Raw genomic sequence first — 27,385 nt, 5'->3', positions numbered from 1 at the left:
GAATAGAATCGACGTTTCACGTTGCGTATCCGGAACGTTTGGAGGGGAAGACTTTAATTGAAGGACACTTTGCAAACATGGCAGACGTACCAGAAAATGCTCCAGAGCGTAAGCCTTTAAACTTACTTTTCTTCAGTTTTAATACCTCAGTCATGTTGTTCAAGTTGTGTGTGGATGTAGGGAATTTACTTTTAACTGTAAGGTCGCGGTGATTGTTAAACACACGGCGGTTGTTCCTCTCTGTTGGAATTATCAACATTAATAGCTTTTAGTCTGTGTTTGAAAGGACATTAATAAGGATGTTTTAGATAAATTAATTTTCAAGGTGTTGTAATTTAATTTAATGAATTTATTACACGTTGAATTCGGGATATTCGGAAAGTTGAATGTGATGCTTATTTAGATCGATCGATAGATAGATAGATAGATAGATAGATAGCTTATCAGACATCGTTTGATGTATCACTAAAGTGTTTGTTTGTTTTTATTGCTGTGGGCAAAATGCGCATAATATCCACACAAGGGAATGTGAATAGGTATCGCAGTACGTCTTCCAGTTTTGCTGAGTCATGATGACAGTCTTCTACGCAGTTGTATAATTTATTATGTGAATAAGTTTTAATAAAGTCATTTTAGTAGTCTCTTGGCTGAATGTTATGTTAAGCTGTATATAAATGATTTTAAGGGACCATCGCATGAGAGCAGCTTTTCTTTTTGTATTACACGATCCCTTAGCAAAACTAGATGTAATAAGGTACCCATCAAGAATCTTCTAGAACAGTTCTTTCTGGATATTTGACCACTCTTCTGGGCAGGATTGCTAGAGAGCATTTAAATTTGTTTAACCTGGCTTTTACAGTTTTTCTCAGTTGCTTTGGTGCATTTCTCACAACAGAATTGATCTCTGCAACACTACTAAGGCTCTTCTCAAAACAATTAGTGCAAACTGCAAAACATGGTGGATAACTTGCAAAAGTGAGTCACTTCATCAAAAAGCAAAGTCAGTTGCTCAAAATAAGTAGTCAATGCTTCAAAAGCAAGTCCCTTAATCAAAACAGATAATATATTCATCAAAAGCAAGTACTTATATCAAAGTGTCAGGGCTGTCACAATTACAAGTCATTACACCAGCACCTTTGGTCACAAAATCAAATAGTTTGAACATGTTCTCATTGTGACGGATTTCTTTGTAGGTGCGTCCCAATGACATGTCAAGTCTGGACAGCATGCATGGCATGTTGAAAACCATAAATTGTAAAGGAAAATCAAGACACTTCATATGCACTCTTGATAATATTTAATTGAAACTGTTCACAGCATTGTGCAACTGGGGGAATACAGTAAATCAAACATTTTACAGCAAACACAAACTCACTTAGACAGTAAACCTTACTGCAGTAGTTATGAAACAAAAGAAAACTGAAAAACAGACACTGCTGCATATCAATCATTGCTCTCTAGACGCTCCCGTCTGTCTGCCCATATATTTGCATCAACATCACAGCGAATGTCAGTTCTATCGATGCATCGGGGAAAGTATCTTCTGGAGTGTCAAATCCACCCTCTGCAGGACTCTGCTGTGATGTCATCACAGGGATAGCTCTGTGGAAGGGGCAGGGATAGCTCAGTAGGTAGAGTGGTGGCCCCATGATCGGAAGGTCGGGGGTTCAACTCCACTGAACGGCTACCCTGAGGTACCCCTGAGCAAGGTACCGTCCCTACACACTGCTCCCTGGGCGCTGCATTGGTGGCTGCCCACTGCTTCACTGGGTGAATGGGTTAAATGCAGAGGAACTATTTCCCTATGGGGACTAACACACATTAAAACATTAAACATTATTAAAGCTGCATCCATAGCTGCTAGCAGGGTCATTTGGGTATGTGGATGCCTGTCATATACCTTCCACCTCCAGGAAGAGAAAAACTCCTCAATTGGATTTAGGAATGGAGTGTAAGGAGGAAGAAACTCCATAAGCATCCTGTCGTGTGCTCCATCCTGCAAACCACTGCCTCACTACAGCAGAGTGATGGAAGCTAACATTATCCCAAACCACTACATACATTGTCCGATTGTCACCAGGATCATCCCTTTCATTTTGTGGGATTAGGTCCCTATAAAGAGTGTCCAGAAAAGCCAACAGGTGTTGTGTATTGTATGCACCAATATGAGGAATATGGGTGTGAATGCCATTTTCTGAGATTGCTGCACACATTGTAATATTTCCTCCTCGTTGGCCTGGGACATCAATGGTGGCTCTTTCTCCAATGTGATTGCGTCCACGCCGTCTGCCTTTTGCGAGATTGAATCCCGCTTCGTCAAGATATACAAACGTGTGCAGGTGTTCCCTGGCTTCAATTCCAGGATACGCTATACAAAGGATGAGAATAAAAAAAGTCTGTAATGGTGCATTTGGCACAACAGATTGTACAGTTTGAATTGTAAATAGGATTACAGTAACATGCATAAATGTAAGTCCAGTACATGGCCTAAACTTTTACAGTAAACAGAGGTACATATGCAAACATGTTTTACCTGTACATACTGGTGACGGAGCTCCTTCACTTGATCGCTGTTCCGTTCAAATGGTACTTTGTACAATCGCTTCATGGACATTTCATTCCATCTGAGGACTCTGTCTATGGTGGAAATTGATATTGACTGAATATTTCCGAAGATGGTGTCATCTTCTACGACAGTTCTTTGTATTTCTCTCAGTCTCAAAGCGTTGTTTGCAGCCACCGTTGCACAAATTGTTTCCTCTTGCTGCGGAGTCAAAAGTGGACCTCTTCCGCCTCTTCTAGGTTGTCTGGCAGTCCTTTTTGAGATGCAGATGACAAAACAAAAACATAAATAAGCGCAAACATGCTTACAGTAATTGTTACAGGACTATCATTCAAAACTCCTTTCTTTACAGCATTACTGTATTGTACCACAGCACACTATGCCACACCTGGGCCAAGTCTGCACTTCAGTTACAGTACGTCTATATGTAAAGATCTATGAGGTCATGTCCTAATGCAAGTCTCCTGTATGACTATGAAAGTGCAGAGCAAATTAGTTTGTGCTGAATAACTACATTACAGTATGCTCACCTGTTTTCCCGACGAAATGTCTGAATAATAGAACTTACAGTAGTTCTCCCAACATTTGGCTGCACCCTTCGACCAGACTCGGCCATTGTGAGGCCATGGTTTATCACATGATCCACAAGTGTTGCCCTGATTTAGTCAGGAACGTGTCTATGTGGTTGGTCTCTTCTTACCTGGTTTTGTCCTCGTCCTCCACCGATCCTCACCCCTCTTCCACAAGGCTGACGTTCCATGTTCTGCAGTTTTGTAGATTCAGTATGCACCTCATGCCAATCCTGTCTGTTGGTTTACATTATTTTTAAACACCCAGCACGCCCCTGCGGGCGGTTTATCCTTCAAGCTCGGGTCCTCTACCAGAGGCCTGGGAGCTTGAGGGTCCTGCGCAGTATCTTAGCTGTTCCCAGGACTGCGCTCTTCTGGACAGAGATCTCCGATGTTGTTCCCGGGATCTGCTGGAGCCACTCGCCTAGCTTGGGAGTCACCGCACCTAGTGCTCCGATTACCACGGGGACCACCGTTACCTTCACCCTCCACATCCTCTCGAGCTCTTCTCTGAGCCCTTGGTATTTCTCCAGCTTCTCGTGTTCCTTCTTCCTGATATTGCTGTCATTCGGAACCGCTACATCGATCACTACGGCCGTCTTCTTCTGTTTGTCTACCACCACTATGTCCGGTTGGTTAGCCACCACCATTTTGTCCGTCTGTATCTGGAAGTCCCACAGGATCTTAGCTCGGTCATTCTCCACCACCCTTGGGGGCATCTCCCATTTTGACCTCGGGACTTCCAGGTTATACTCGGCACAGATGTTCCTGTACACTATGCCGGCCACTTGGTTATGGCGTTCCATGTATGCCTTGCCTGCTAGCATCTTGCACCCTGCTGTTATGTGCTGGATTGTCTCTGGGGCATCTTTACACAGCCTGCACCTGGGGTCTTGCCTGGTGTGATAGACCCCAGCCTCTATGGATCTTGTGCTCAGAGCTTGTTCTTGTGCTGCCATGATTAGTGCCTCTGTGCTGTCTTTCAGTCCAGCTTTGTCCAGCCACTGGTAGGATTTCTGGATATCAGCCACCCCCTCTATCTGCCGGTGGTACATACCGTGCAGGGGCCTGTCCTTCCATGATGGTTCCTCGTCTCCCTCCTCTTTCTTGGGTTTCTGCTGCCTGAGGTATTCACTGAGCACTCGGTCAGTTGGGGCCATCTTCCCAATGTATTCTTGAATGTTCGTTGTCTCATCCTGGACTGTGGTGCTGACACTCACCAGTCCCCGGCCCCCTTCCTTCCGCTTAGCGTACAGCCTCAGGGTGCTGGACTTGGGGTGAAACCCTCCATGCATGGTAAGGAGCTTTCTTGTCTTTATGTCAGTGGCTTCTATCTCCTCCTTTGGCCAGCCTATTACCCCAGCAGGGTACCTGATCACGGGCAGGGCATAGGTGTTGATGGCCCGGATCTTGTTCTTACCATTCAGCTGACTGCTCAGGACTTGCCTGACCCTCTGCAGGTACTTGGTGGTTGCAGCTTTTCTAGCGGCCTCTTCATGGTTCCCATTCGCCTGCGGGATCCCCAGGTACTTGTAACTGTCCTCTATGTCTGCAATGTTGCCTTCTGGTAGTTCAATCCCCTCAGTTCTGACTACCTTCCCTCTCTTTGTTACCATCCGACTACACTTCTCCAGTCCGAACGACATTCCAATGTCATTGCTGTATAGCCTGGTAGTGTGGATCAGTGAATCGATGTCTCGTTCACTCTTGGCATACAGCTTGATGTCATCCATGTACAGGAGGTGGCTGACAACTGCTCCGTTCCGTAGTCGGTATCCGTAGCCAGTCTTGTTAATGATCTCACTGAGGGGGTTCAGGCCTATGCAGAACAGCAGTGGGGACAGAGCATCTCCTTGGTAGATCCCGCACTTGATGGTGACTTGTGCTATGGGCTTGGAGTTGGCCTCTAGTGTTGTACGCCACATCCCCATTGAGTTCCTGATGTCTCTCGGGTGTCTCTCGTTAACTAGCAGCTGGTTAATTTGTGCTGCTAGACGCTCGTGGAGTGCAGTCAGCTTCTTTAGCCAGTAGGCGTGAACCATGTCGGGCCCTGGTGCTGTCCAACTCTTCATACTGGAGACCCTTTCTTGGATATCTGCCACTGTGATGGTTACTGGATCCTGTTCGGGGAGGTTGCTGTGGTCTGCCCTCAGATCCACTAGCCACTGAGCATTGCCGTTATGGGTTGCGTCCTTCTCCCATATGCTCTTCCAGTATTGCTCGGTCTCCAGCCTTGGTGGTGTTGTTCCCTTGCCACTGAGAGTACACCTTTGCTGGTTCTGTGGAGAACAGCTGGTTTATTCTCCTGCCTTCTATCTCTCTGGTGTACCTTCTCAGGCGGCTGGCCAAGGCTGTGAGTCTTTGCTTGGCAGTTTCTAAGTCCTCAGGTATGGACAGCTTGCTGTATTTCTTATGCACCTTCTTTGTCGCACCTTTCTGCAACTCCGTTAGTTGGCTAACCTCCCTCCGTGCTACTTTGATCTTGCCCTCTAGCCTCCTTCTCCATGGAGGGTACTGCCCCTTGTGGCTGTTCAACTTGTAGCCAAGCATCTCACTGATCACTGCTGCCGTATTGTAGATCAGCTTGTTAGTGTCGGTAATCGTGGTTGTAGGTATCGTCCGTAGTGCTGCATTAACATCATCTAGCAGACCTTCTGAGGGTACTTCACGTAATCTTGGTAACCGGCTACGGGGGATCCAGGTTTCAAGCTTGGCCATGATCCTATCTTTCAGGTCAGTTCCTCTCGCACTTAACGATCCTTCTCCTATCGCACTTGGGGCTATGTACCCAATCTCGGGTGGGGGTGATGATATCGCCCCCCTGACCTGGCGTCCTGACTCCTCCTTGCCGTAGCATTTGTGTTGTACCTTGTCAATCTCTAGCTGTGAGAGCAGTCCCTTCTTTCGAATGTTGGAACACTGAGCTACTAGTTGTTTCGCCGTCATTGTGGATGTTGGGTATCGAAGAATCCATAGGTCCCTCAGCCTATTCATGTAGCCCCTTCCGCCAGGGTTACTTGCGTAGTAGCATTCCAACAACGCCCTGTTTTCGTCTCTTGCCCACCGATGCCTTCTTGTTCCAGTAGCCCACTTTTCGTCAGGGTGCCCTGGTTCCTCAACACCTGACGCGGACCTTGTTGATCCGGGCGACGTCCGAGCCGGCATGCCTTCATATTTATCTGTCTCGCTCATGTCTGCGGTAGGCTTGCTTAGCATAGGGGGTCTAGCCTTAGGACCCTTACTGGATACAGACGCCCCAGGCAGGAATCGAACTTGCGATCCTCTGTTCCAAAGGCGTGTAGTCTAACCACTACGCTATCCAGCTGAGATATATATATATATATATATATATATATATATATATATATATATATATAAAAAACACCCAGCACGCCCCTGCGGGCGGTTTATCCTTCAAGCTCGGGTCCTCTACCAGAGGCCTGGGAGCTTGAGGGTCCTGCGCAGTATCTTAGCTGTTCCCAGGACTGCGCTCTTCTGGACAGAGATCTCCGATGTTATTCCCGGGATCTGCTGGAGCCACTCGCCTAGCTTGGGAGTCACCGCACCTAGTGCTCCGATTACCACGGGGACCACCGTTACCTTCACCCTCCACATCCTCTCGAGCTCTTCTCTGAGCCCTTGGTATTTCTCCAGCTTCTCGTGTTCCTTCTTCCTGATATTGCTGTCATTCGGAACCGCTACATCGATCACTACGGCCGTCTTCTTCTGTTTGTTTACCACCACTATGTCCGGTTGGTTAGCCACCACCATTTTGTCCGTCTGTATCTGGAAGTCCCACAGGATCTTAGCTCGGTCATTCTCCACCACCCTTGGGGGCATCTCCCATTTTGACCTCGGGACTTCCAGGTTATACTCGGCACAGATGTTCCTGTACACTATGCCGGCCACTTGGTTATGGCGTTCCATGTATGCCTTGCCTGCTAGCATCTTGCACCCTGCTGTTATGTGCTGGATTGTCTCTGGGGCATCTTTACACAGCCTGCACCTGGGGTCTTGCCTGGTGCGAGATAGATAGATAGATAGATAGAGATATATATATATATATATATATATATATATATATATATATATATATATATATCTATCTATATACACACACACACACACACTTGTAGAGTAGGGGTTACTATAACGCGATTCACCTGTGACTGGGTAGAAGAGGCTTTTCATTGGTTGCAAGTAAGAGTAACACACACCAATTTTCATTAGTGTGAGATAAGGTTCACCTGAGAAAAGTAATTTATGGAGATGTTCATGGAAACTCCTTAAAAATAGGGTTTTCAAAATGGGTGTACAAATTGTTTGACAAGATGTTCAACAAGTTTGAGTGCACTGACACAAGCAATGAAATGAAGACTATTAGTTGTAAGGACAATGACTATTCAACCGGTACAAGTATAAATAATTGTGACATTCATGATAAAAGCAGGGAGATAGTGATGAATAGCAAGTCAAAAGTAACCATTCTTTAGATATTTGTACTTACTCAACTGCTTCATGTCCAAAGGCATTTGGCAATGAACATGAAGCCGCCACAAGGTTGTGCCAAAATGACTACATGTTGTGAAGGTTGAACTAACTATTGTGCAAAGTTTAATTCTGTTGTGAGAAATGCACCAAAGCAACTGAGGAAAAACTGTAAAGTAGTAATTTTCAGTAGGGTTGAGGTTGGGGCTTCGGGAAGACTTAATATTAGTCTGCTTTATCCATTCCAAAACCAGTTTGTGTGTTTGGCTTAATTTTCCTGTTAGAACATCCAACTGCTACCAGATTAGCTGCTGATGTAAGGTGAAGTTGAAGACTTGGGAGGTAATCCTCCTCCTTCATAATTTTGTCCGCTTCATAAATTTCAGTCAAGTTTGAAGGTGTGGATTTTGGAGCAGGGACTTCTTTCTTAGTTGGCATCCTCACATTAAAACTCACTTTACTGTGAATACAGGGAGTGCAGAATTATTAGGCAAATTAGTATTTTGTCCACATCATTCTCTTCAGGCATGTTGTCTTACTCCAAGCTGTATAGGCTCGAAAGCCTACTACCAATTAAGCATATTAGGTGATGTGCATCTCTGTAATGAGAAGGGGTGTGGTCTAATGACATCAACACCCTATATCAGGTGTGCATAATTATTAGGCAACGTCCTTTCCTTTGGCAAAATGGGTCAAAAGAAGGACTTGACAGGCTCTGAAAAGTCAAAAATAGTGAGATATCTTGCAGAGGGATGCAGCAGTCTCAAAATTGCAAAGCTTCTGAAGCGTGATCATCGAACAATCAAGCGTTTCATTCAAAATAGTCAACAGGGTCGCAAGAAGCGTGTGGAAAAACCAAGGCGCAAAATAACTGCCCATGAACTGAGAAAAGTCAAGCGTGCAGCTGCCAAGATGCCACTTGCCACCAGTTTGGCCATATTTCAGAGCTGCAACATCACTGGAGTGCCCAAAAGCACAAGGTGTGCAATACTCAGAGACATGGCCAAGGTAAGAAAGGCTGAAAGACGACCACCACTGAACAAGACACACAAGCTGAAACGTCAAGACTGGGCCAAGAAATATCTCAAGACTGGTTTTTCTAAGGTTTTATGGACTGATGAAATGAGAGTGAGTCTTGATGGGCCAGATGGATGGGCCCGTGGCTGGATTGGTAAAGGGCAGAGAGCTCCAGTCCGACTCAGACGCCAGCAAGGTGGAGGTGGAGTACTGGTTTGGGCTGGTATCATCAAAGATGAGCTTGTGGGGCCTTTTCGGGTTGAGGATGCTACTGCCAGTTTCTGGAAGACACCTTCTTCAAGCAGTGGTACAGGAAGAAGTCTGCATCCTTCAAGAAAAACATGATTTTCATGCAGGACAATGCTCCATCACATGCGTCCAAGTACTCCACAGCGTGGCTGGCAAGAAAGGGTATAAAAGAAGAAAAACTAATGACATGGCCTCCTTGTTCACCTGATCTGAACCCCATTGAGAACCTGTGGTCCATCATCAAATGTGAGATTTACAAGGAGGGACAACAGTACACCTCTCTGAACAGTGTCTGGGAGGCTGTGGTTGCTGCTGCACGCAATGTTGATGGTGAACAGATCAAAACACTGACAGAATCCATGGATGGCAGGCTTTTGAGTGTCCTTGCAAAGACAGGTGGCTATATTGGTCGCTGATTTGTTTTTGTTTTGTTTTTGAATGTCAGAAATGTATATTTGTGAATGTGGAGATGTTATACTGGTTTTACTGGTAAAAATAAATAATTGAAATGGGTATATATTTGTTTTTTGTTAAGTTGCCTAATAATTATGCACAGTAATAGTCACCTGCACACACAGATATCCCCCTAAAATAACTAAAACTAAAAACAAACTAAAAACTACTTCCAAAAACATTCAGCTTTGATATTAATGAGTTTTTTGGGTTCACTGAGAACATGGTTGTTGTTCAATAATAGAATTATTCCTCAAAAATACAACTTGCCTAATAATTCTGCACTCCCTGTAGTGATGCTGGTGTTTTAGCAGTTTCCACTTTACGGCAGGCTTGACCCTTAGTGGTTCCTGCATTGTTCCTGAACATCTGAACCAATTTCTCACCTGAATATTAAAGACAGTCAAGCGCCAATCAGACTTTGCAGAGATTCTAGATATTTTGTTCAACCACATTTTATTTTAACGACAACCACTCGAAGCAGATCTAGGATATTTAGGTCTCTTTAAGGTGCTCAGATCTTGATGACTGGATTCTGTTTTATCCTTGTTAGACTGTCCGGGTACAACAAGTGAGCAAGCTGGCAAGTCTGCACCATGCCAGGGCTGTCCCAACCAGAAACTCTGTGCCTCTGGAGCCACAAAAGCCCCTGACCCTGGTAAGACCGTGTGCTATTATCTCATCACTTTAATATTTTGATACATATTTGGGCTTCAGCAGATACATTAGGGGATTAGTTAAGAGCTTAAAACATCTCGTTCCCGTGTGTCTGCAGCTATAGCAGAGATAGGAGAGAAGCTGTCAACAGTCAAACACAAGATCCTCGTGTTGTCTGGAAAAGGAGGTGTGGGGAAGAGCACCTTTAGCGCTCACTTGGCTCACGCTCTGGCAAGTGACACCACAAAGGAGGTAATACAGAATATCAGTAATTGTCATGTTCAAGAATCGAGTTTGAGATGATTTCTACCACCTGAGCTACAGCCACCCACAACGAGTGGTTAATGAGTGGTTATTTTTGTTACTGTTCCCTTCCTGTTAGCTTGGTCGGTCGGTTCTCCTTCTACCTCTGACCTCAACAAGCATTTTCACTCAGAGAACTGCCGCTTGTTTGAAATTCAGCAGGTTGCATTGACTAAATGCTGCCGTGTGATTGGCTATTATATTTACACATTTGCATTAACAAGTGGTGTCCAAAGTAGCTAGTGTGTGTAAATCCTGATGCTCTCATATAAAACATTAAAATACACTGACTACTAGAGGTCACTGCAGACATAGAGTAACAATATATTTGAATTCTGAAAGTAAATTGTGTTACACAAGGAACATGGCTGTGGGTCGTCACTGATTTCTATAATAGGTTTGATTCGGATTCACAGGGTCCCGATTCGATTTGAATCTGGGAAATTTTGCCTCAGACAGTCAGAAATATTTTAATTCTGATCATTTATCAGTATTGACTTTTGTGAGACTTCATCAGAGGTGTGAGCATCACAGCAGATTCCTTTGTGTCAAAGTAACTGGGGATAAAGCACAGAAAAACATGAAGGTGTTCCTGGCCTGGATTTTTATAGCAGATGATTAAATTAATTTAAAAACATTTAAAATATTCTGTAATAGATAATAAGCTGAAAAAAACATGAATCAACATATGAATATTACCTGATGCTGCTGAAGTGAAGCAGAGCAAAGTTACAGAGGTTTTATTAGAGACACAGCTAAACATTTTGCAATTTGGTATAATTTTAAAAAGTTTAAATTTCTTCGGTATTGAACAGAAGAAATTAGGCTTTCTTGTCGCTGACACGCTGTACACAACGGTACACTTTTTGCGTAATAAGCAAGCAAATAATGCAGAAAACGGATATTTGAGATGGGAAACTGTTCTTGAAGTACACTGAGAGAGAGAAAGAGCTGTGCGGGAAGTGTGATTTTTATCGTGGTGGAAGAAAAACAGCAATAGTAAGAAGGATCTTCTTTTGTTGCTGCTTCAGTGAATTTTGGTCTGAGAGAGACAAAACCTGCAACTGTATAATCAGTGAGCTGTGAGCTATCAGCACCGACGGCGTGTCCGTGCTGTCGGGTGAGAAAGCCGACAACTCACTGTGTGGAGCTTTGTGTGGAATCTGTTTACCTGCTCGTATTTGCTGTTTTAGCTTTAACCTGAGATTCTGCCATTTCTGGCAAAATACATTTATATTTAAAAATCAATTCAGGGTTTAAATCAATATCGCTTTATTCAAGCTAAAATTGATTTGAATTGGAAAATCGATCATTGAAACCCAGCGATAACAAGGAACACAGTGCTATCACTCTAAAAGAAGCCACAGCTTAATCAAGGAAGAAATTTATTAGTTCCATTCAAAACAATGATAGATTATATTAACCAGTAGGATGGAGTTAGATGCCTCAGGTTATTAGTCTATGTCTCCTGCAGTTTTTCTGTGAGATATCTCTCTTTATACGCCAGTTTCTTGTGTAGCTTTCACAGTTTCAAGTTGAACAGGGCAACAGTGTTTAATTAATGTTAATCAAATTAATGTTTTTATTTGTCTTGCATCAGTTGCAGAGTGAGTGCTACATGTATGTTTACTGTAAGCAGCGAACTTGACACTCGATTGTTGACATGAGCAGGACAGCTCTCAGTCCCAGGCTGATAAAAGAACTTGTGTCAAAATTTTGCTCAGCTGCTGTTTTTCATTTCACTTTTTTCCGATAGTATTATACAATGTGTTAGGTTTGTAGCTTGAACCCATCCGCTGGAACGTTGAAGACAATATAATTACACTGCTAAGCAAGACACAAATAGGCAAAGTTCTTCATGTTACTCGTGCACGGGAGAGAACCAGACAAACGCCGTTCCTTCGCTTGACCCCAGTAGCTCTCGTCCGTCCTCCCGTAACACTGTCCTTTTATTGAGGTTACATGAATATGCATAGGTTCATTAACATACGACGTCTACATACAAACAAAGAGTACCTTGCCTGTGTGTGTGTGTGTGTGTGTGTGTGTGTGTGTGTGTGTGTGTGTGTGTGTGTGTGTGTGTGTGTGTTGCTGATCAAAGGGTCAAACATCCTTGGTCAGGAAGAGGGTAGCCTCCCCCTCACCCTAGATGGTTCATCCTAGATAACACGGTGAGGAAGTCCTGCAGTTCATCTAAACAAAGAGCACTTAGACTAGAACAGACGTAGCTACGTTAATCCTACCATAAAACAATAAGACACGGTATGACCTCTCATGCTCCCAAAGTGCTGTCTAATACACACAAAGTTTGCAGACTATCAAGGATCAAAACCTCTACCAATCTACAACTAATTACAAAACTCTAAGCATATATAAGTAAATATTTCTAAGCATAAATGACAATCAACAATACAAATCTAACATTTCCCCCCTTTTTGACCTTTATGCTTGAAAAGTTCCCAGGTATGAATACCTCATGTCTGACAGCTTTAAGGCAAACATTGTTATATTCAGCATATGTCAAATCACCCTAAATTACTGAAAGGTACACAGTTTAATAAATGTATTAGCAGTTACCCCATTCATTGAGCTCATCTTATGGCAAACTGCATCTTACGAGCAACCAAAGAAATTGTTAATTTAATAGTGAAACTAAAAAAGTAACATTTTCAAAAACATCTCAGCTTGGTGATGCTTCCTCCGGGTGTGCAAATCACATGTCTCTCTGCAGAGTGGTTTGAGTTCTGCAGGGCGTCATGAATGTCTCTTCTAGTTGTTTCGTTGTCCATAGGACCAGAGTCCAAATGTATGTAGAATAAACATTCAAACATACCAGTTGGTTTTGTTGTTTGTCAACATGGTTCTCAGCTATTTCCAAAGCTGCAGACCTCTCAGCACTCTAGTTTTATGGCCTCTTACCAGCCCCCATCACCTGACTTCAGACCTTCGTCTTGTGAGGGGGATATTTATGACTCCTTAATTGTCCACGCTCTGCAGAGAAACACCTCTGTGGAAAGGGTGCAGGGTTGTCTTACTGCTATTATGATCCCAGCAGCCTTCAGAGTGTCATCGTATGCACAGTACAGTGGCACAGCGTTAGGTGATGTTCATAGGAAACTGCTGTTATCACCACCATAGCTTCTGGTTCCTGTGCTTTCATAGAATCATGATGTCATCCCCGAACTCCTTCTGCGCTGTCGATGGAGCTTGGCACGCTCCCCTCATCCCACGAGTTTTCATGTTCCAACGCTGCTGAAGGTTTAAGGCAGAGCACGTCGTACACCTTAGTTGTCTTCCTCAGCGTCAATATTGAATCTTTCATTTTATTTAAAATCTCCTGGAAACTCAGTAGCACAGCTCTCTGTGTGATGTCTGCTGTGCTGAAGATGATCTCTGATCCTCCTGAAGCCTCTCTCCTGGCCTCAGCTCCCATCTTGTGGACGATCCTCTCCTCTATTTTGCAGGCAGTTTCATGGTCCTTGCTGTGGCTCCAAGGTCTGATCTCATGATGGGCCCCAACCAGCTTGACCTTTGACCTCAACCACTGCCTGGCTGTCAGCTATGCCTGGAATGGTTCACGCTTCTCACTGGGCCTCTGAAGATTTCTCAGGAGATTACTGCTGCACCTGTATTTCCTTGCTAAGAAGAAAAACTTCTATTTGGAGAGCATGTCAACAATCATCAAACCACATTCTTTAGTTCAGTGAACTTCACTTATAGGCCATCAAAGCCTCATCTGAACATGGATGCACCACTTGCATAGGTTTAATATTTGTAAATAAAACGGCTAATCACACAAATCACTGCAACAATAATAGTAAACATTGTTTAATGTTAATCCTTGCACTCCACCTCTTGACGCATGGACATTCCCATGCGTCAACTCACCAAACCTGGATCCCTGTCTTAAAGAAAAAGATTAGCTAGATCATGTCCCAGGCAACATCAGGGCATCTCCTCCGGAGTAGCTCCGTAACCCTGCAATAAAAGATGTTAGCGTGTGTTGCATATTAAGTTTGCTTAACACCTGGCTCTCCCAGGAGCCTGCATACACACCATCACGGCCTGGAAAGCAAAATCTGGAAGTGAAATCAAACTTCATACCTGTAAACAATTGTATCATAAGAGTAATAAGCATTCAACATCAGCAAGACAAGTGTCATGTGCAGGTTTTCTCAAATCAGTAACTACAACTATTACCCTAATTCACCTCGGACATGGATTATCCCATGTACTCTGTTAACATTAATGTAATCAGTGACTTCTCTTAAGCAAAGTCACTCCACTCATATATTATTATTATGGGTTCAAAAGTGGCCAGCAAAAGAGCCCATAATAAACTATTCCATAATTACCGTAATCTCTTATTTGTTTTACTCATGTCACTTGTCCGCTTCAGCTGAATCTTCTAAATGCAGTCTCAGAAAAACAAACATTAGCAATATACATTGACTATCCTGGTGGGCAGGCGTCGGCCATCCACATTCCAGAGGTGCCATAAAACACCATAAAGTTAGCCATCCCTAGCTGTGGAAAGAAGTAACACCAGTTCTCAACACAGGAAATTTCACACATGTTATTCACATTACCAAAGTAACCTTCACATTTTCCCATCAACACAATGCAACAGCATCACCACCCATAACCTGTAAACACAGTTTTCCTCACACATAAACCCAGAAATCCTGTAGTAGGAAAAACATCAACCAGTTGTCCTGGCATAAATCGCATCATCAATTCACATGAAGAACTGGCATGCTGTAAGAAAAGAAAATGCAAATATTAGCGCTTGCGCAGGCGTATGCATACTCTGTCACAGTTATCTCTGTGAGCAACTCAAGCTAGTGAATGACACACACATAGTAAATTCACAGACACAGAAAATGGCATTTAAAATGTTAAATCATCACGCAACCTCGAGTGTTGCTGTCATCTTTCTGCTTCTGTAAAGGGAAGCACACACAGACTCATCTGCACCCCTGCCAGGCGGGGGTCAACTTCACACAGTCGTGTTACATCAGTAAAGTCTTGTCAGCTTTTGTCAGCTTTTACCAGTCAGTCAGTTTGTTTTCCTTTCACTCACTCATTCATACATTCATTCTTTCTTTCTTTGCTGATAGTGGAACCTATCGTCGCATTTAGTTTCCACTCTCAGCAAAATGACGTCATTTCAAAAAGAAAAAGAAGTTTAGATAGGATTACATCGCTGAATCCTTTTTAGGACAGGGACTCTCATTTAATATTGTCCCAATAAGTAGCTTTCTCCTGAGCCCATTTCAATGTGGAGAAAACTCACTTGTAACAGCTTTCTCGACAGGTCGTATAGCACTTTTAATTCCCGACGTGCAGATCTGCTTAAAGAAAAGAAATAGACAAACAAAATCAGTGCCTGTTCAAAAAATAAAAATGAAAAATAACAGAGATTATCAAACCAAACTTTCAGTGCACTGTGAAAGTATCAAAATAAAAAGGCCTTGCTAAGTCATGACACAAACTCCTCATCAACTTCACAACAGGAGAAGAATCATCAGCTAGATTCACTCCAAACCAACCATCAGCTGCACCACTCACAACATAAGCCTAATGTCTTCTTTAACTTATGAGTTTAATCACCAGGTCTGTGTTCTTCACTCATTTAGGCCACAGATCTATTTTATTCAGTTTTCCTTTTTTCCCTTCATCATAAAACATGTGACATGCTGTCATGCACTTCACAAAACAGTCTGTTCTGACGTATTCAGAGTTGTGTATCTAAATACAGGATTCACTCGCACATCAAAGCAGGAAACTCAGTGTTTTAGAGTCTCCACTCAACACACAACAACTCCAACACATCTCATTCACTCATACTAGAATTCAGTCACCTTTCATTAATCTAAAACCGATCAACTAATTTGCATATCAGCTATTAACCCACTAAGTTGACAGGACGACAGAAAAGCATGTTCAAAATAGTATCACAAAAGACAATTTCCCTCATACAGTAAATCACTTGTGCTGCATTAATCAAGCAGGAAGCTTCTCCCAATTTACTATATTAACACTAAATTTATTGTCTGATCACTGATTTATCAAACCAGGATTTTTTTTTTTTTTTTTTTTCCCACAAAAGTTAAATTGTTGTCCTGCAACTTGGAGAGTCAATTTTTTTTCTTTAGGATAAATTCAGCATTTGATAACAAGTGTCTGCTAAATTGACACTATTGTAACACTGATGAAAGATAACAAGCTAATTTTCATTACATGTGTTTGTGTTATTAGGCAGGTCTAATGCATGTCTGTGGAGCTGCATCTCCAGCAGAGCATGTTCTTAAAGCTGCCTTTCCTACACATTTCTCTGCTATTATTTAATCATTTCTTAACTAATGTGCTATGAGTCTTCATGAGTCATTTTGTGTTTGGAATTGTTAGTAGGGTTAATGCATGTTCTGCTTGTGTGTGTGTGATTTTGTATATGTTTCTATTTTCGCAATGTTTCAGACTCCGTCTCAATTTTCCAACTTAAGCAGTCAGTTTTCTTTTCCCCAGGTTTGCTAACCCAAATTTTGATTTCCCACATTAAATAATTCCTATGTGTTCTCACCTAGTCTTCTCACTCTGTTGTCCTCTCCCACTTCAACAGTCCAATAGCAGGCAGTTTCTCCTTCAGCTTTGTCCTGTCCCTCCTCTGATGCGGTTGATTTTGTGCTAGTGTCTGAAGTGCTGCCGCTGCCTTCTTGGGCGACTTCTTAGCAGCTGCTGCCGGTTTCTTGGCTTTGGCCGCGGCGGGCTTCTTAGCTTTGGTCTCAGTAACCCTGTTCATCTTGAAGGATCCGGAGGCCCCGGTGCCCTTGGTCTGCACCAGAGTGCCCTTCGCCACCAGACTCTTGATGGCGGTCTTGACACGGGCCTTGTTCTTGTCCACATCGTAGCCTCCGGCAGCCAGAGCCTTCTTGAGGGCGGCCACGGACAGGCCGTTGCGCTCCTTGGAAGCGGCCACGGCTTTCACAATCAGCTCGCCCACGCTGAGGCTGACCTTCTTGGGCTTGGAAGTCATCGTCTTCTTCTTCTTGGCCTGAACCTCGGTGCAGGGCGTGTTTATGATGGAGCCTTTCCCACTACAGCGCTGGCACGTTGAACGCATCATGAAGGGTCCATTTCTTTCATGTCGCTAGCCGCATGTGGCTTGCCCGAGTCACTCAGTCCTTTTTGAGCATTTCAACATGCTGCCGCCGCAGACCCTGGCCTCAGATCCAGCAAGTTTAGCGCGCTGATCTCCAAAAAAGTCCCGAAGGCCAGAAAGACGTCAAATAAGTGTCTCGTGCTGAGAACTCAAACAAAAACTCCTCTTCACGCCGCCATCTTGCTCGCCCTTCCGTGGAATTCATCCAATCAGACAGGAAGATGGGTTTGCTTTCTTCTTCTGCTGCTGTTTATCCACATTGCTGCTGCTTGTTGGGACTTTTTTGCTCAGGACTTGATGCTGTCTCTTTATCATGTTATTGCTTTGGAGCTGCATTCCTTGTCTTCAGGGAGGGGTGAGAGCTTGCTTGCTTGTGAGGTTGAGAGACACATACACATTGCGCTTTAAATAAGTCAGCCAGAAACTTGGCCTGCATGTTTCCAATGATGTTAAACTATAACTTTCTTCCGACTGCTGCATGTGGAAAATTGATTCAGGTCTGCTTTTCACCTGAAAGTGACAAACTAAAACATGTTCATTATCATCATCACTGTTTAATCAACACACATCTCTCTCTCTCTGTCTGTGTTTGTGTGAACAATCCTTTCTTAAAAGCAGAAAATGACATTGTAGTTGTTTTTCGGCTGATCAACACAAAACCTTTTTCCTATGATTATTTCTCTTCGTCTACAATGTAATTTGTCTCTTTTTCACTCTTTTTTTTTTTTTTTTATTTACAATAGCTGGTGACCTGCAAAATCACCGCTGTCACCCACAATCAAAGGCAATTACTCTTGCACAGTGCACAAAAACACTGTGATGTCAGACACATTCACACTCACTTTGTCATCTGCAAAAATAAATCACATGGCTGATGATATGTGCCATGGTGATCCGTAAATATGATCACCAGTTTATTTAACTATTTTTCAACCCAACAAACAAATAATCAAAAACATGATGCTGATGTTATGAACACTCTACACACAAGTCAAGATGCAGGAAAACTGCTCATGGAAACGTTGCACACTCCAGTTATCACAGTTATCATAGCGCTGTTTCCCTCTCTTAGAGTAGTTCTCAGACAGCTCTCGATCTGATAATGTGTAGCCTGCTCATCAGCTCAGAAGAAGAAAAAAAAAAAAAAAAACTGCAACGCAACATCACACAGTAGTTGCTCTGCCCACAGCGGCAAAGTCTTACACTTTCATATTCAACTCAGCTTCTCCATCATGTACTTTTAGATGTTTCATACAGGGTTGAGCATATTAGTTGTTTCACAGATGTGCTCTATATCTCAACAATGGCTCATAATAAGACGACAGTCTTCCACACAGGTCAAGTGCCTCTATGCACTTCATTAGTTTAAATATTTATCTATATCACTTCACCTCACATGTCATCGTACTGAATTTAAGCAACCACAAGTTTAATGTAGGTTACTTTTAACAACTATCCACCTCAATGGTTTGGCACACAGGCTGTTAACATTTTGTGTCAGGAAGGGGTGGGGGGAAAGCCACCCACCAGAGCACAGCTGCTGATGTGGGCTGGCCTTTTCCACACACTCTTCAAGGCTGGTGTGTTTTCTGAAAACTTCTAACATTTGAATCTCTTCCATTTATAAGCCTGCGATTAACCGCACGGCTCAGGTCCGCGTGAAACCCGCGCGACCGCATTCGCGTGCACCCACGCAGCTGTGGAGCCTTCGCTCTCTCTCTTTTATACATAAATACTTTGTGCTGCCAGGAGCAAAGTCCAGCACAAACGTCTTTCTCCCTCTAACTCACTCTTGGTTGCTTAGAAACCCATGATAACAACAACAGTCGGTGTTACAGACCACGTGTTCTGCTCCGCACACACTCACACAACAACAACAACAAAGACGACGACAACAATGACAACAACACAAAATAGGCCTACTCCGGACTCACACCGGACCGCTCGGGACCCTGACCCAGTTGTGGGACGCTCACCCACTCGCGCGACAAAACCCAATGAAGGGACGCTCGGGACACACACCCAGGGCGATTTCAAAACCGGACACTCACCGGACGCTTGGGACCCTTGGGCGATTTAACCAAAACTTCTTTTTCGGGACACTAACCCAGTTATCGCTCCACAAAGCAGCGAACTTCTCAACGCCTCACAAAATGGCGGAGACTGCACAACGACACGGTTATAGAGTCGGCCTCTTCTCAACGCCTCACACAGTGGCGGAGACTGCACAACGACACGGTTATAGAGTCGGCCTCTTTAAACTTACTTGGCGTTGCTTAGAGTGTAATATCAGCCCGAATCCCGCCGACCGTCATTCATCGAGGAGAAAAGACAGACCGCGAATCCACAGGAACTTCCTGGCTGACGTCAGTCTTTCAGCGTGCCTCTCCTCCCCTCGGTGAATGCGATTCCAGGGCTCCGGCATCGAAGGACCAATTAATGTTAGGTTTGTAGCTTGAACCCATCCGCTGGAACGTTGAAGACAATATAATTACACTGCCTATTTGTGTCTTGCTTAGCAAAGTTCTTCATGTTACTCGTGCACGGGAGAGAACCAGACAAACGCCGTTCCTTCGCTTGACCCCAGTAGCTCTCGTCCGTCCTCCCGTAACACTGTCCTTTTATTGAGGTTACATGAATATGCATAGGTTCATTAACATACGACGTCTACATACAAACAAAGAGTACCTTGCCTGTGTGTGTGTGTGTGTGTGTGTGTGTGTGTGTGTGTGTGTGTGTGTGTGTGTGTGTGTGTGTGTGTGTGTGTGTGTGTGTTGCTGATCAAAGGGTCAAACATCCTTGGTCAGGAAGAGGGTAGCCTCCCCCTCACCCTAGATGGTTCATCCTAGATAACACGGTGAGGAAGTCCTGCAGTTCATCTAAACAAAGAGCACTTAGACTAGAACAGACGTAGCTACGTTAATCCTACCATAAAACAATAAGACACAGTATGACCTCTCATGCTCCCAAAGTGCTGTCTAATACACACAAAGTTTGCAGACTATCAAGGATCAAAACCTCTACCAATCTACAACTAATTACAAAACTCTAAGCATATATAAGTAAATATTTCTAAGCATAAATGACAATCAACAATACAAATCTAACACAATGTTAATCACATAATCACAACCTGTTATTAACAGGTTGTGATTATGCAACGGCAACGTTATGCAACGGCTTAAAATACTTTGATGAATTTGCAATATCTGTGCAGTTCGCCAGAATTAATGATCAAACCAAAAACCTGCTCGTCAGACCTGAATGTACTTGATGGCATGATTTTCACACTTTTCTCTCTTGTTTAAACACTTTGAAACCTCGGTAGAGAGCTAACTTCAGTATTATAGAATGAAACCAAAGGCACCCGCGGTTGCCTTTGACGGTGCAAAACGTTTCGTCGACACTGTTGTGTTTGTTGGGGAGAAAACTTACATACAGTGCAGCACTTCAGAGTCACACTGCTAGCGATCAAAGATTTATGTAAATTTGACAAGCTGAACGCATTCTGTACTGTAGAGGAGACACGGCATGAGATTGAGTGACAATGGCTACAGCCAATCAGGACACAGAACATAATTCGCTGGGGGGAGAAGCATGCAAAATTGCACAAAGCAAATCTGCGAAACAGCGAGGCTGCGAAAGGTAAAGGGATCGTGTTATAGCGAGGGACCACTGTATTACATAAAGTTGTTTCTTAGCCTGAATATAGGTGAATTTGACATATGAAAACTTAGTGTAGTTTGCGTAAATCATTATTTCTTAGTTGAAAGAAAATCTCATGTTAGACTTAGCAGGAGTTTTTATCTTTGACTGTTACCCATAAACCACTGGAGTACAAAGGTTCATTCACAATGATGTCATCCATAGTAAGGGGATCAACTGGACACTCCCACGCAAAACATTCCACTTCCCAAAGTTTTAGCAGTTCCTCAGAGAAAATGCTGATAAAGCAATGCTTTAGGATGGCTCCTAGTGCTGGGATACAGCCCCATTGTTTTGATGTGCTGCCCAGTCAAGCAGACAGGAAATGCCTTGTGTAGCCTTTCGGGAGACAGTTGCCTTCATTATACTGGACTGCCGACTTTTCATGCTTCCACTTTCTTTTTCCTTTTTTTAGGTTGCCCTGCTTGATGTAGACATCTGTGGTCCATCCATTCCAAGGATCGTGGGTTTAGAGGGAGAGCAAGTAAGTCAGTAGGCAGCTGTCAGAAACGGCTGTTATATCTATTGGTGCAACATTTTAATCATAATCTCACATGGACACAAAGATTGAGCTGTCTTTTTGTCGTCTCCTGTGTAGGTTCACCAGAGTGGCTCTGGATGGTCCCCTGTGGTGAGCTGATTTGAACGATTTATTTATTTATTTATTTATTTGTAATTATTTTCCTTATTTAAGCATAATAAAACAGGGGCCTCTGCGTTGTGTTGCAGTATGTGGAGGACAACCTGGCAGTCATGTCTATTGGCTTCCTGCTAAGTAGTCCCGATGATGCTGTGATCTGGAGAGGACCCAAGAAAAATGGTGCGGTAATGTGATGTGTGTATGTGAGATGCTCATGTTTCCAGATCTCACATAGCAACAACCTGTGTGGTGCTTGTGTCCAATCAGGGATCATTAAGCAGTTTTTAAGGGATGTGGACTGGGGGGAACTGGATTACCTCATCGTAGACACTCCACCCGGCACCTCTGACGAACACCTGTCCATCGTCCAGTACCTAAGCGCCACCCATGTTGATGGAGCCATCATCATCACCACACCACAGGTACAAGTCTCGGCTTTAGTGTGAGCAGGTTTACGTTAGTATATGAAGTGCTCTATGGGAGCTTTTTAAAGTCAATAACCTTTGAAAACGCTGCTGTGGTGCAATCTAGGGTTTTCCCTCTTTGTACACACCTGCTTTTATAAAACATTCTCAGATGTTGTTTGACTGATGAGCAGCCAATCATCCTCATACATGTCCAGTTATGAGCCGCTGGGTTTCATGTTCATGTCTGTTTTCACACATAGGCAGTCATGCTCAATGAAGACACACAAACTCCAGGATGACCACCATGAAAACATTTGTAACCTAATGCTAATCAGATGCTTAAAGTCCCTTCACCCAGCTGAACATGGAAATAACAAAGGCGACGTGGCTAAAACTTCAGCTATCCAGGGCTTAGAGTATGGCGTTACTTTTGTGCCACTATTCTGAGCGCACGTAAAAAAAAAATTGAGCGCAAGTGTTGCATTGCATTTTGAGGAGTAATTCATTGAATTTCAGCAAAATTCATAGCTGCGTGCGAAAATGTATTTCAGTGTTTGCTATTATCCACACACACACACAATAACAGCCCCTCTCGCTCAGTTTTTTGCATTTGCGCTTGCTCGCAATGTGTTGCTTGCGCTCTCAACATTTCTGCCCGTGCGCGTTCAACTCTTTCTGTACACCGTTATATTTGCAGTTTGGGGGAAATTCAGTTCAGTTTTATTTCTATAAATCTCAACGATGTTATTGAAAGAAACCCCAATAATCAAACGACCCCATGTGAGTGAGCACTTGGCGACAACGGGAATGATAAGCTCCTTTTTCACAGGAAGAAACCTCCGACTTTATGAAAAGCTAATTTTTGTTTGAATATGCTGTCAGTTATAGTTCTTAGAAAGACAACCAGACAAGGAAATTCCAGTCATTATATTTCAAGATACCCCCTTAATGCTCGCACACACACCTGCAGCTAAACTTCAGCATCTTTCAGTTAACTCTGAACCGTCTGTGAGCTCATTTGAAACTGAAACTTTAGCAGCCCGACGTTTAGCTGCATAGCTCAAGCTGTGTGTCCTAAAAGCTCTCTAACTCTCACTCAGAGGTTTCAGTGTTATTAAAAACTTACTCAGTTTTAGCTCAGCTATTTTACGTTAACAATTGCAGCTTTAAAAAGAATAATCTATAAACATGTATTCAAATACTTGTGAAAACTACCTGCTATCAGCCTTAAATTGAAATTTGACCTGCAGATATGTCTGCTTTCAGTCCAACGGACTTCACTTGGTGATTCCCTAAATTCCCCCCAAATGATTTTAACAACCTGAACTTCTGTATACAAGTTGAGTCATTTCAGTCATGTAGTATTGACTCTGAAAACCACAGGTAGGCAACTGGCTTACCACAAAAAAAAACTCAGCTCGTTGCATCTTGCCGTATGCAGCTGCCTTCTGTTATGACTAATGCTGCTGCTGGTTTGTGGAATTGGTGGTGCTCCCCCTTTATGGCTTTACAGTATACTGACATGTTTAGGATGTCCTTGAGACCCCTGCTTTTTCAGCCCACTATGAAACGTAAACACAGATGAAATTTGAATTTTGCACCAGCAAATGCACAAGTCCGTGGATCATCCAGAGTAAGGGCTTTACAGCGAATCCACTCGCACTAATGGTTGTCTTAGAATGCACACGTTAATGCACAAAAATAGTGTTTTAAAAATATGATATGACAGGTTTTAATAGGTTGGATTATATGGGACAAATACATTTGCTGTGCAGGTGCTGTTACTGTTGGCAATAAAGCAATTCCACATGGTCATAATCATGGCGCTATGGCCGAGTGTCAATGAAGATGAATTGCTTTTGAGATGCTTTTAGCATACCACAACCAACAGAGGATGCTGTTCCATCATGAAACCATCGTAAAAAGAAAAGCGAGAGCCCATCGCACAGTAAAATGTTATACAGGTTTTTTACAGGCATGTTTGTAGACAACAAACTGTTAAAGAAATGGCATGCTACAGAGCTGTGCAGAACAAAAATAAATTCAGAGTGTTCTATTGTTGTCTTCCACGGCGTGCTTCCTATAAATTTTTCGTATTTAATAGGAAGTCAACTCGGCACAAAAGCGTTTTGCTTCACCTGCTGACATCACATGCTTTTGTTACCTGGTTTGTAAAGGTGATTTTGGTGTGATAAAGCCACAGACAGGATAGGCACAGGGCAGTGTTTTTGCTGAACGGGCAGCAACATGTCTGCCAGCAGGGCATCATGATATTTACACACAAATACTTGGAGGTTAACCCAATGTTGTCCTGCATGCAGACAGTAAAACGACTGTGATCCAGCAGCCGTACTAGTTCTGTCAGTCATGTTTCCTGCTGATGATTCTTAGTGTGGCGAACATTTAGCGCCATGTCAATAAATGTGGCTTACTCTACATGTGCTCAGTTAAGAAGACCTCACTATAAGCTGTGTCAAAGTTCTTATTGTACTTGGTGAAGTGAAGCACCAATTTCCTGCTTCTTAGATTAAGCTCAGTGCGGTGAAGTCAGAAAGCAACAGACACACTTCCTCATTCCGCCTGATCTCACTAACCCACGACCGACCACACACACCCGGTGGGAATTACCAAACAAACAAGCCAGACTAGTGTGTGTGTGTGTGCCCCTCCCTGTCCACCGTATGCTCCCCATCTCCACCCACACATACACACAAACTTCAGCCCTCGCTTTTGCCTTTCTCTTTCTGTGGTTCCTGTTTCCACGTCTGTCTAGGAGGTAGCGTTGCAGGACGTGCGAAAGGAGATCCGATTCTGTCAGAAGGTTAAGATGCCGATCATCGGGGTGGTGGAGAACATGAGCGGCTTTGTCTGCCCTAAATGCAAGGTCACTCTCACACACACACACCTGTGCAAAACACAGATAAGCTAAAAATGCACCAGATCCATGTCTCTGTTCATTTTACATCTTTTTTGTCTTTTGTTTTGTTTTTTTGGATAAGATAATTGAGCAAAAACAAGAACCACATTGACAAAAATTTACAAATCTGATCTAATCTGGTGAGAAATGTATACAAGCACCGCGAGCATACGCTTGATTAGTTCTGGTAAGTAAAGAAGTGGAGCACACAGAAAAGAGGAACGAAGCAAAGAGGTCTGAAATATGTGCTCGCATCTGTGCTATTTTAGCTCATTACAAAAAAAACCAGGTTGTGAGGAGGCTTCGTCTGCTATCCTGTGCAGATATACTGCAGATACACTGAACAGGATACAGTGCACTCATTTTCACAACCACAAGCAAGCTCACCTTGCACAAAATCAAATCAACAAAGTTCTGTTTCTCTACATTTTTATGTCTTGTGTTTTTTTTCCTTTTAGATGTAATTTCCTGAGGCTCTTACATCCCTTTAAGGGAGGGCCTTATGCCGTTTCCTTTCTATTCAACATCTGACATTTTATTTTTGGGAGGGGAGATGATATAACAGGACCACAATGTCCTGTCCTATCACTAAACAGTGAAATCACCACACTTTAAAGAAAATGTGGGTGAGTGGGAGATGCCATTTAAGCAACCCTTTTAAATCTGATCTCTCTCTGTGCAGCGTGTTTTAGTTTTCCGGGTTACGGCCTGAGCTTCGAGCTAGAATTCCCAGTGGAAAAATGTCGTGTTTACACAGTTAATCAATCCCAAATTCCTCGTGTGTAGATTAAGAAAGTACCTAGCTGATATATGCATATTTTTTTCTTTAAACTCTTCCTTGTAGAATACGTCACAGATCTTCCCTCCCTCAACCGGGGGAGCTGAGAAAATGTGTGCAGACCTCAAACTACCCCTCTTAGGAAAGGTGCCTCTAGATCCCAGGATAGCACGGAGCTGTGACGAGGGCAGGTCTTTCCTGAGCGAGGTGCCCGACTCCCCCGCTGCGGAAGCCTACCAGAAAATTGTGAAAAGTGAGTTTGTTTTTAGAAAGACACCCACACAAATGAGCATCGTACAATCAGTAACCATAAAAGGCCAAAACAAATCTTGTGTGACTTAAGTGTAGCCGTCAAGGTCAGCTGGACTTGCCTGGAAATCCCCTTCTGACCATCAGCTGGCAATCCTGCAAATAGAATAGAGGTTTTGAGAAGTGGGCAAAGTCACAGGATGCCAAAACTGGTGAATGGGAAGATGGTGTGAAACTGTTGCCAAAACATCAAGAACCAAAAAGAAATCATCTCAGCTCACTTGCAGCAATGTCAACACTATCCCCACCGCTCAGGATGTTACTGTAGAGCTGTCATGTTGTTTTCTCTCAGCTGTAAATGCACACAGTGGTCAGATAGTCAGAGCAGGGATCCAGGAGATGTGCCAAGTATAGAGTTCTGCATTTTATGACTCCCACCCCTTTATTTGCACATCATAAACAAACCCTTTGGCACCTCATACGTCATAGTTTTTCATTTTTCTTAAGAAGGAAGTTAGATGCGCTGTCAGGCATATTCCTCCTTCCAGTGAAGACCCCCGCCGGTTTTGATGACTGGATCATTTAGCTGACGGCTCAATTCCTGATTAAACAATGAAAGAGGAAGCGGTCGCTGTATAAATGGGAAGCAGCCAATCAAAAGAGGAACCGTAGGAGTTGTATCGAAATTCAATTATGCTTAAAGCATGAGATCAAGTTTGTGGAGTCTAATGTGGTTTGCGTAGCAGCTGATTCACTCCTAACTGAAACCATCAGTTGACGCACATTTCATCAAATCTCATCAAATCTCCTTTATCATCATCATTCTCTTCTCTCCTCTTTCTCTTTCCCCCCAAAGCCATCCAGGATTACTGCTCCAACAGGGTAACAGAGGAGCAAAGCACAATCTGACCACATCAGATGGCATCCATACAGGAGCAGAACACCGTGGCTGATCACATGATGGCAGAAGGGCACCGAATACGAGGCACACGAAGAGCACAAGAGCTCGTACATATCAGAATCGCAGCATTTCTGTTTGACAGTCAGAGAAATCTTATCATTCTTTGTTTTCAGTGATAGATTTCATGCATTGATCAGATGCTGCCGTGCCAGAGCAGTATTTCCTGAAGAACTACTGAGAGTAAATGAAATGAATACATAATAAGAGTCTGTAGAAACTGAAATTACTTCCCATTTCATAAAACAAATAAAGTCATCATCCAAATAA

At 43.3% G+C, this 27,385-nt stretch overlaps 1 protein-coding gene and 1 pseudogene across 1 annotated transcript; one reads left to right on the top strand and one right to left on the bottom strand.

Moving 5' to 3' along the window:
- On the top strand, window positions 1-27,385 carry nubp1 (nucleotide binding protein 1 (MinD homolog, E. coli)). Its single transcript, XM_086288755.1, has 10 exons — window positions 1-108; window positions 9,893-9,997; window positions 10,115-10,248; window positions 21,582-21,650; window positions 21,765-21,797; window positions 21,896-21,986; window positions 22,074-22,228; window positions 24,987-25,097; window positions 25,975-26,161; window positions 27,014-27,385. Exons 1-10 carry the CDS (start codon window positions 78-80, stop codon window positions 27,064-27,066), a joined length of 969 nt encoding a protein of 322 aa, XP_086144881.1. The 5' UTR covers window positions 1-77; the 3' UTR covers window positions 27,067-27,385.
- Window positions 11,982-17,676, bottom strand: LOC147332275 (histone H1 pseudogene; annotated as a pseudogene).

This window comes from Aulonocara sp. 'chitande type north' Nkhata Bay, linkage group LG4 (assembly GCF_057382095.1).
Source record: "Aulonocara sp. 'chitande type north' Nkhata Bay isolate Kocher_YH1m ecotype deep benthic linkage group LG4, A_spYH_male_GT1.1, whole genome shotgun sequence".
Taxonomy (NCBI): Eukaryota; Metazoa; Chordata; class Actinopteri; order Cichliformes; family Cichlidae; genus Aulonocara; species Aulonocara sp. 'chitande type north' Nkhata Bay.
Note: the sequence above shows the minus strand (reverse complement) of the source record. Positions and strands in the feature narration are given on the sequence as shown.

What these genes read in the sequence shown, in the direction of transcription:
- nubp1 (XM_086288755.1), top strand. Translation starts at nt 78, where the DNA reads ATGGCAGACGTACCAGAAAATGCTCCAGAGC. An exon ending in CACAAAAGCCCCTGACCCTG is followed by an intron (nt 9,998 to 10,114) that starts GTAAGACCGTGT and finishes GTGTGTCTGCAG; the next exon opens with CTATAGCAGAGATAGGAGAG. An exon ending in TTGTCTGCCCTAAATGCAAG is followed by an intron (nt 25,098 to 25,974) that starts GTCACTCTCACA and finishes TCTTCCTTGTAG; the next exon opens with AATACGTCACAGATCTTCCC.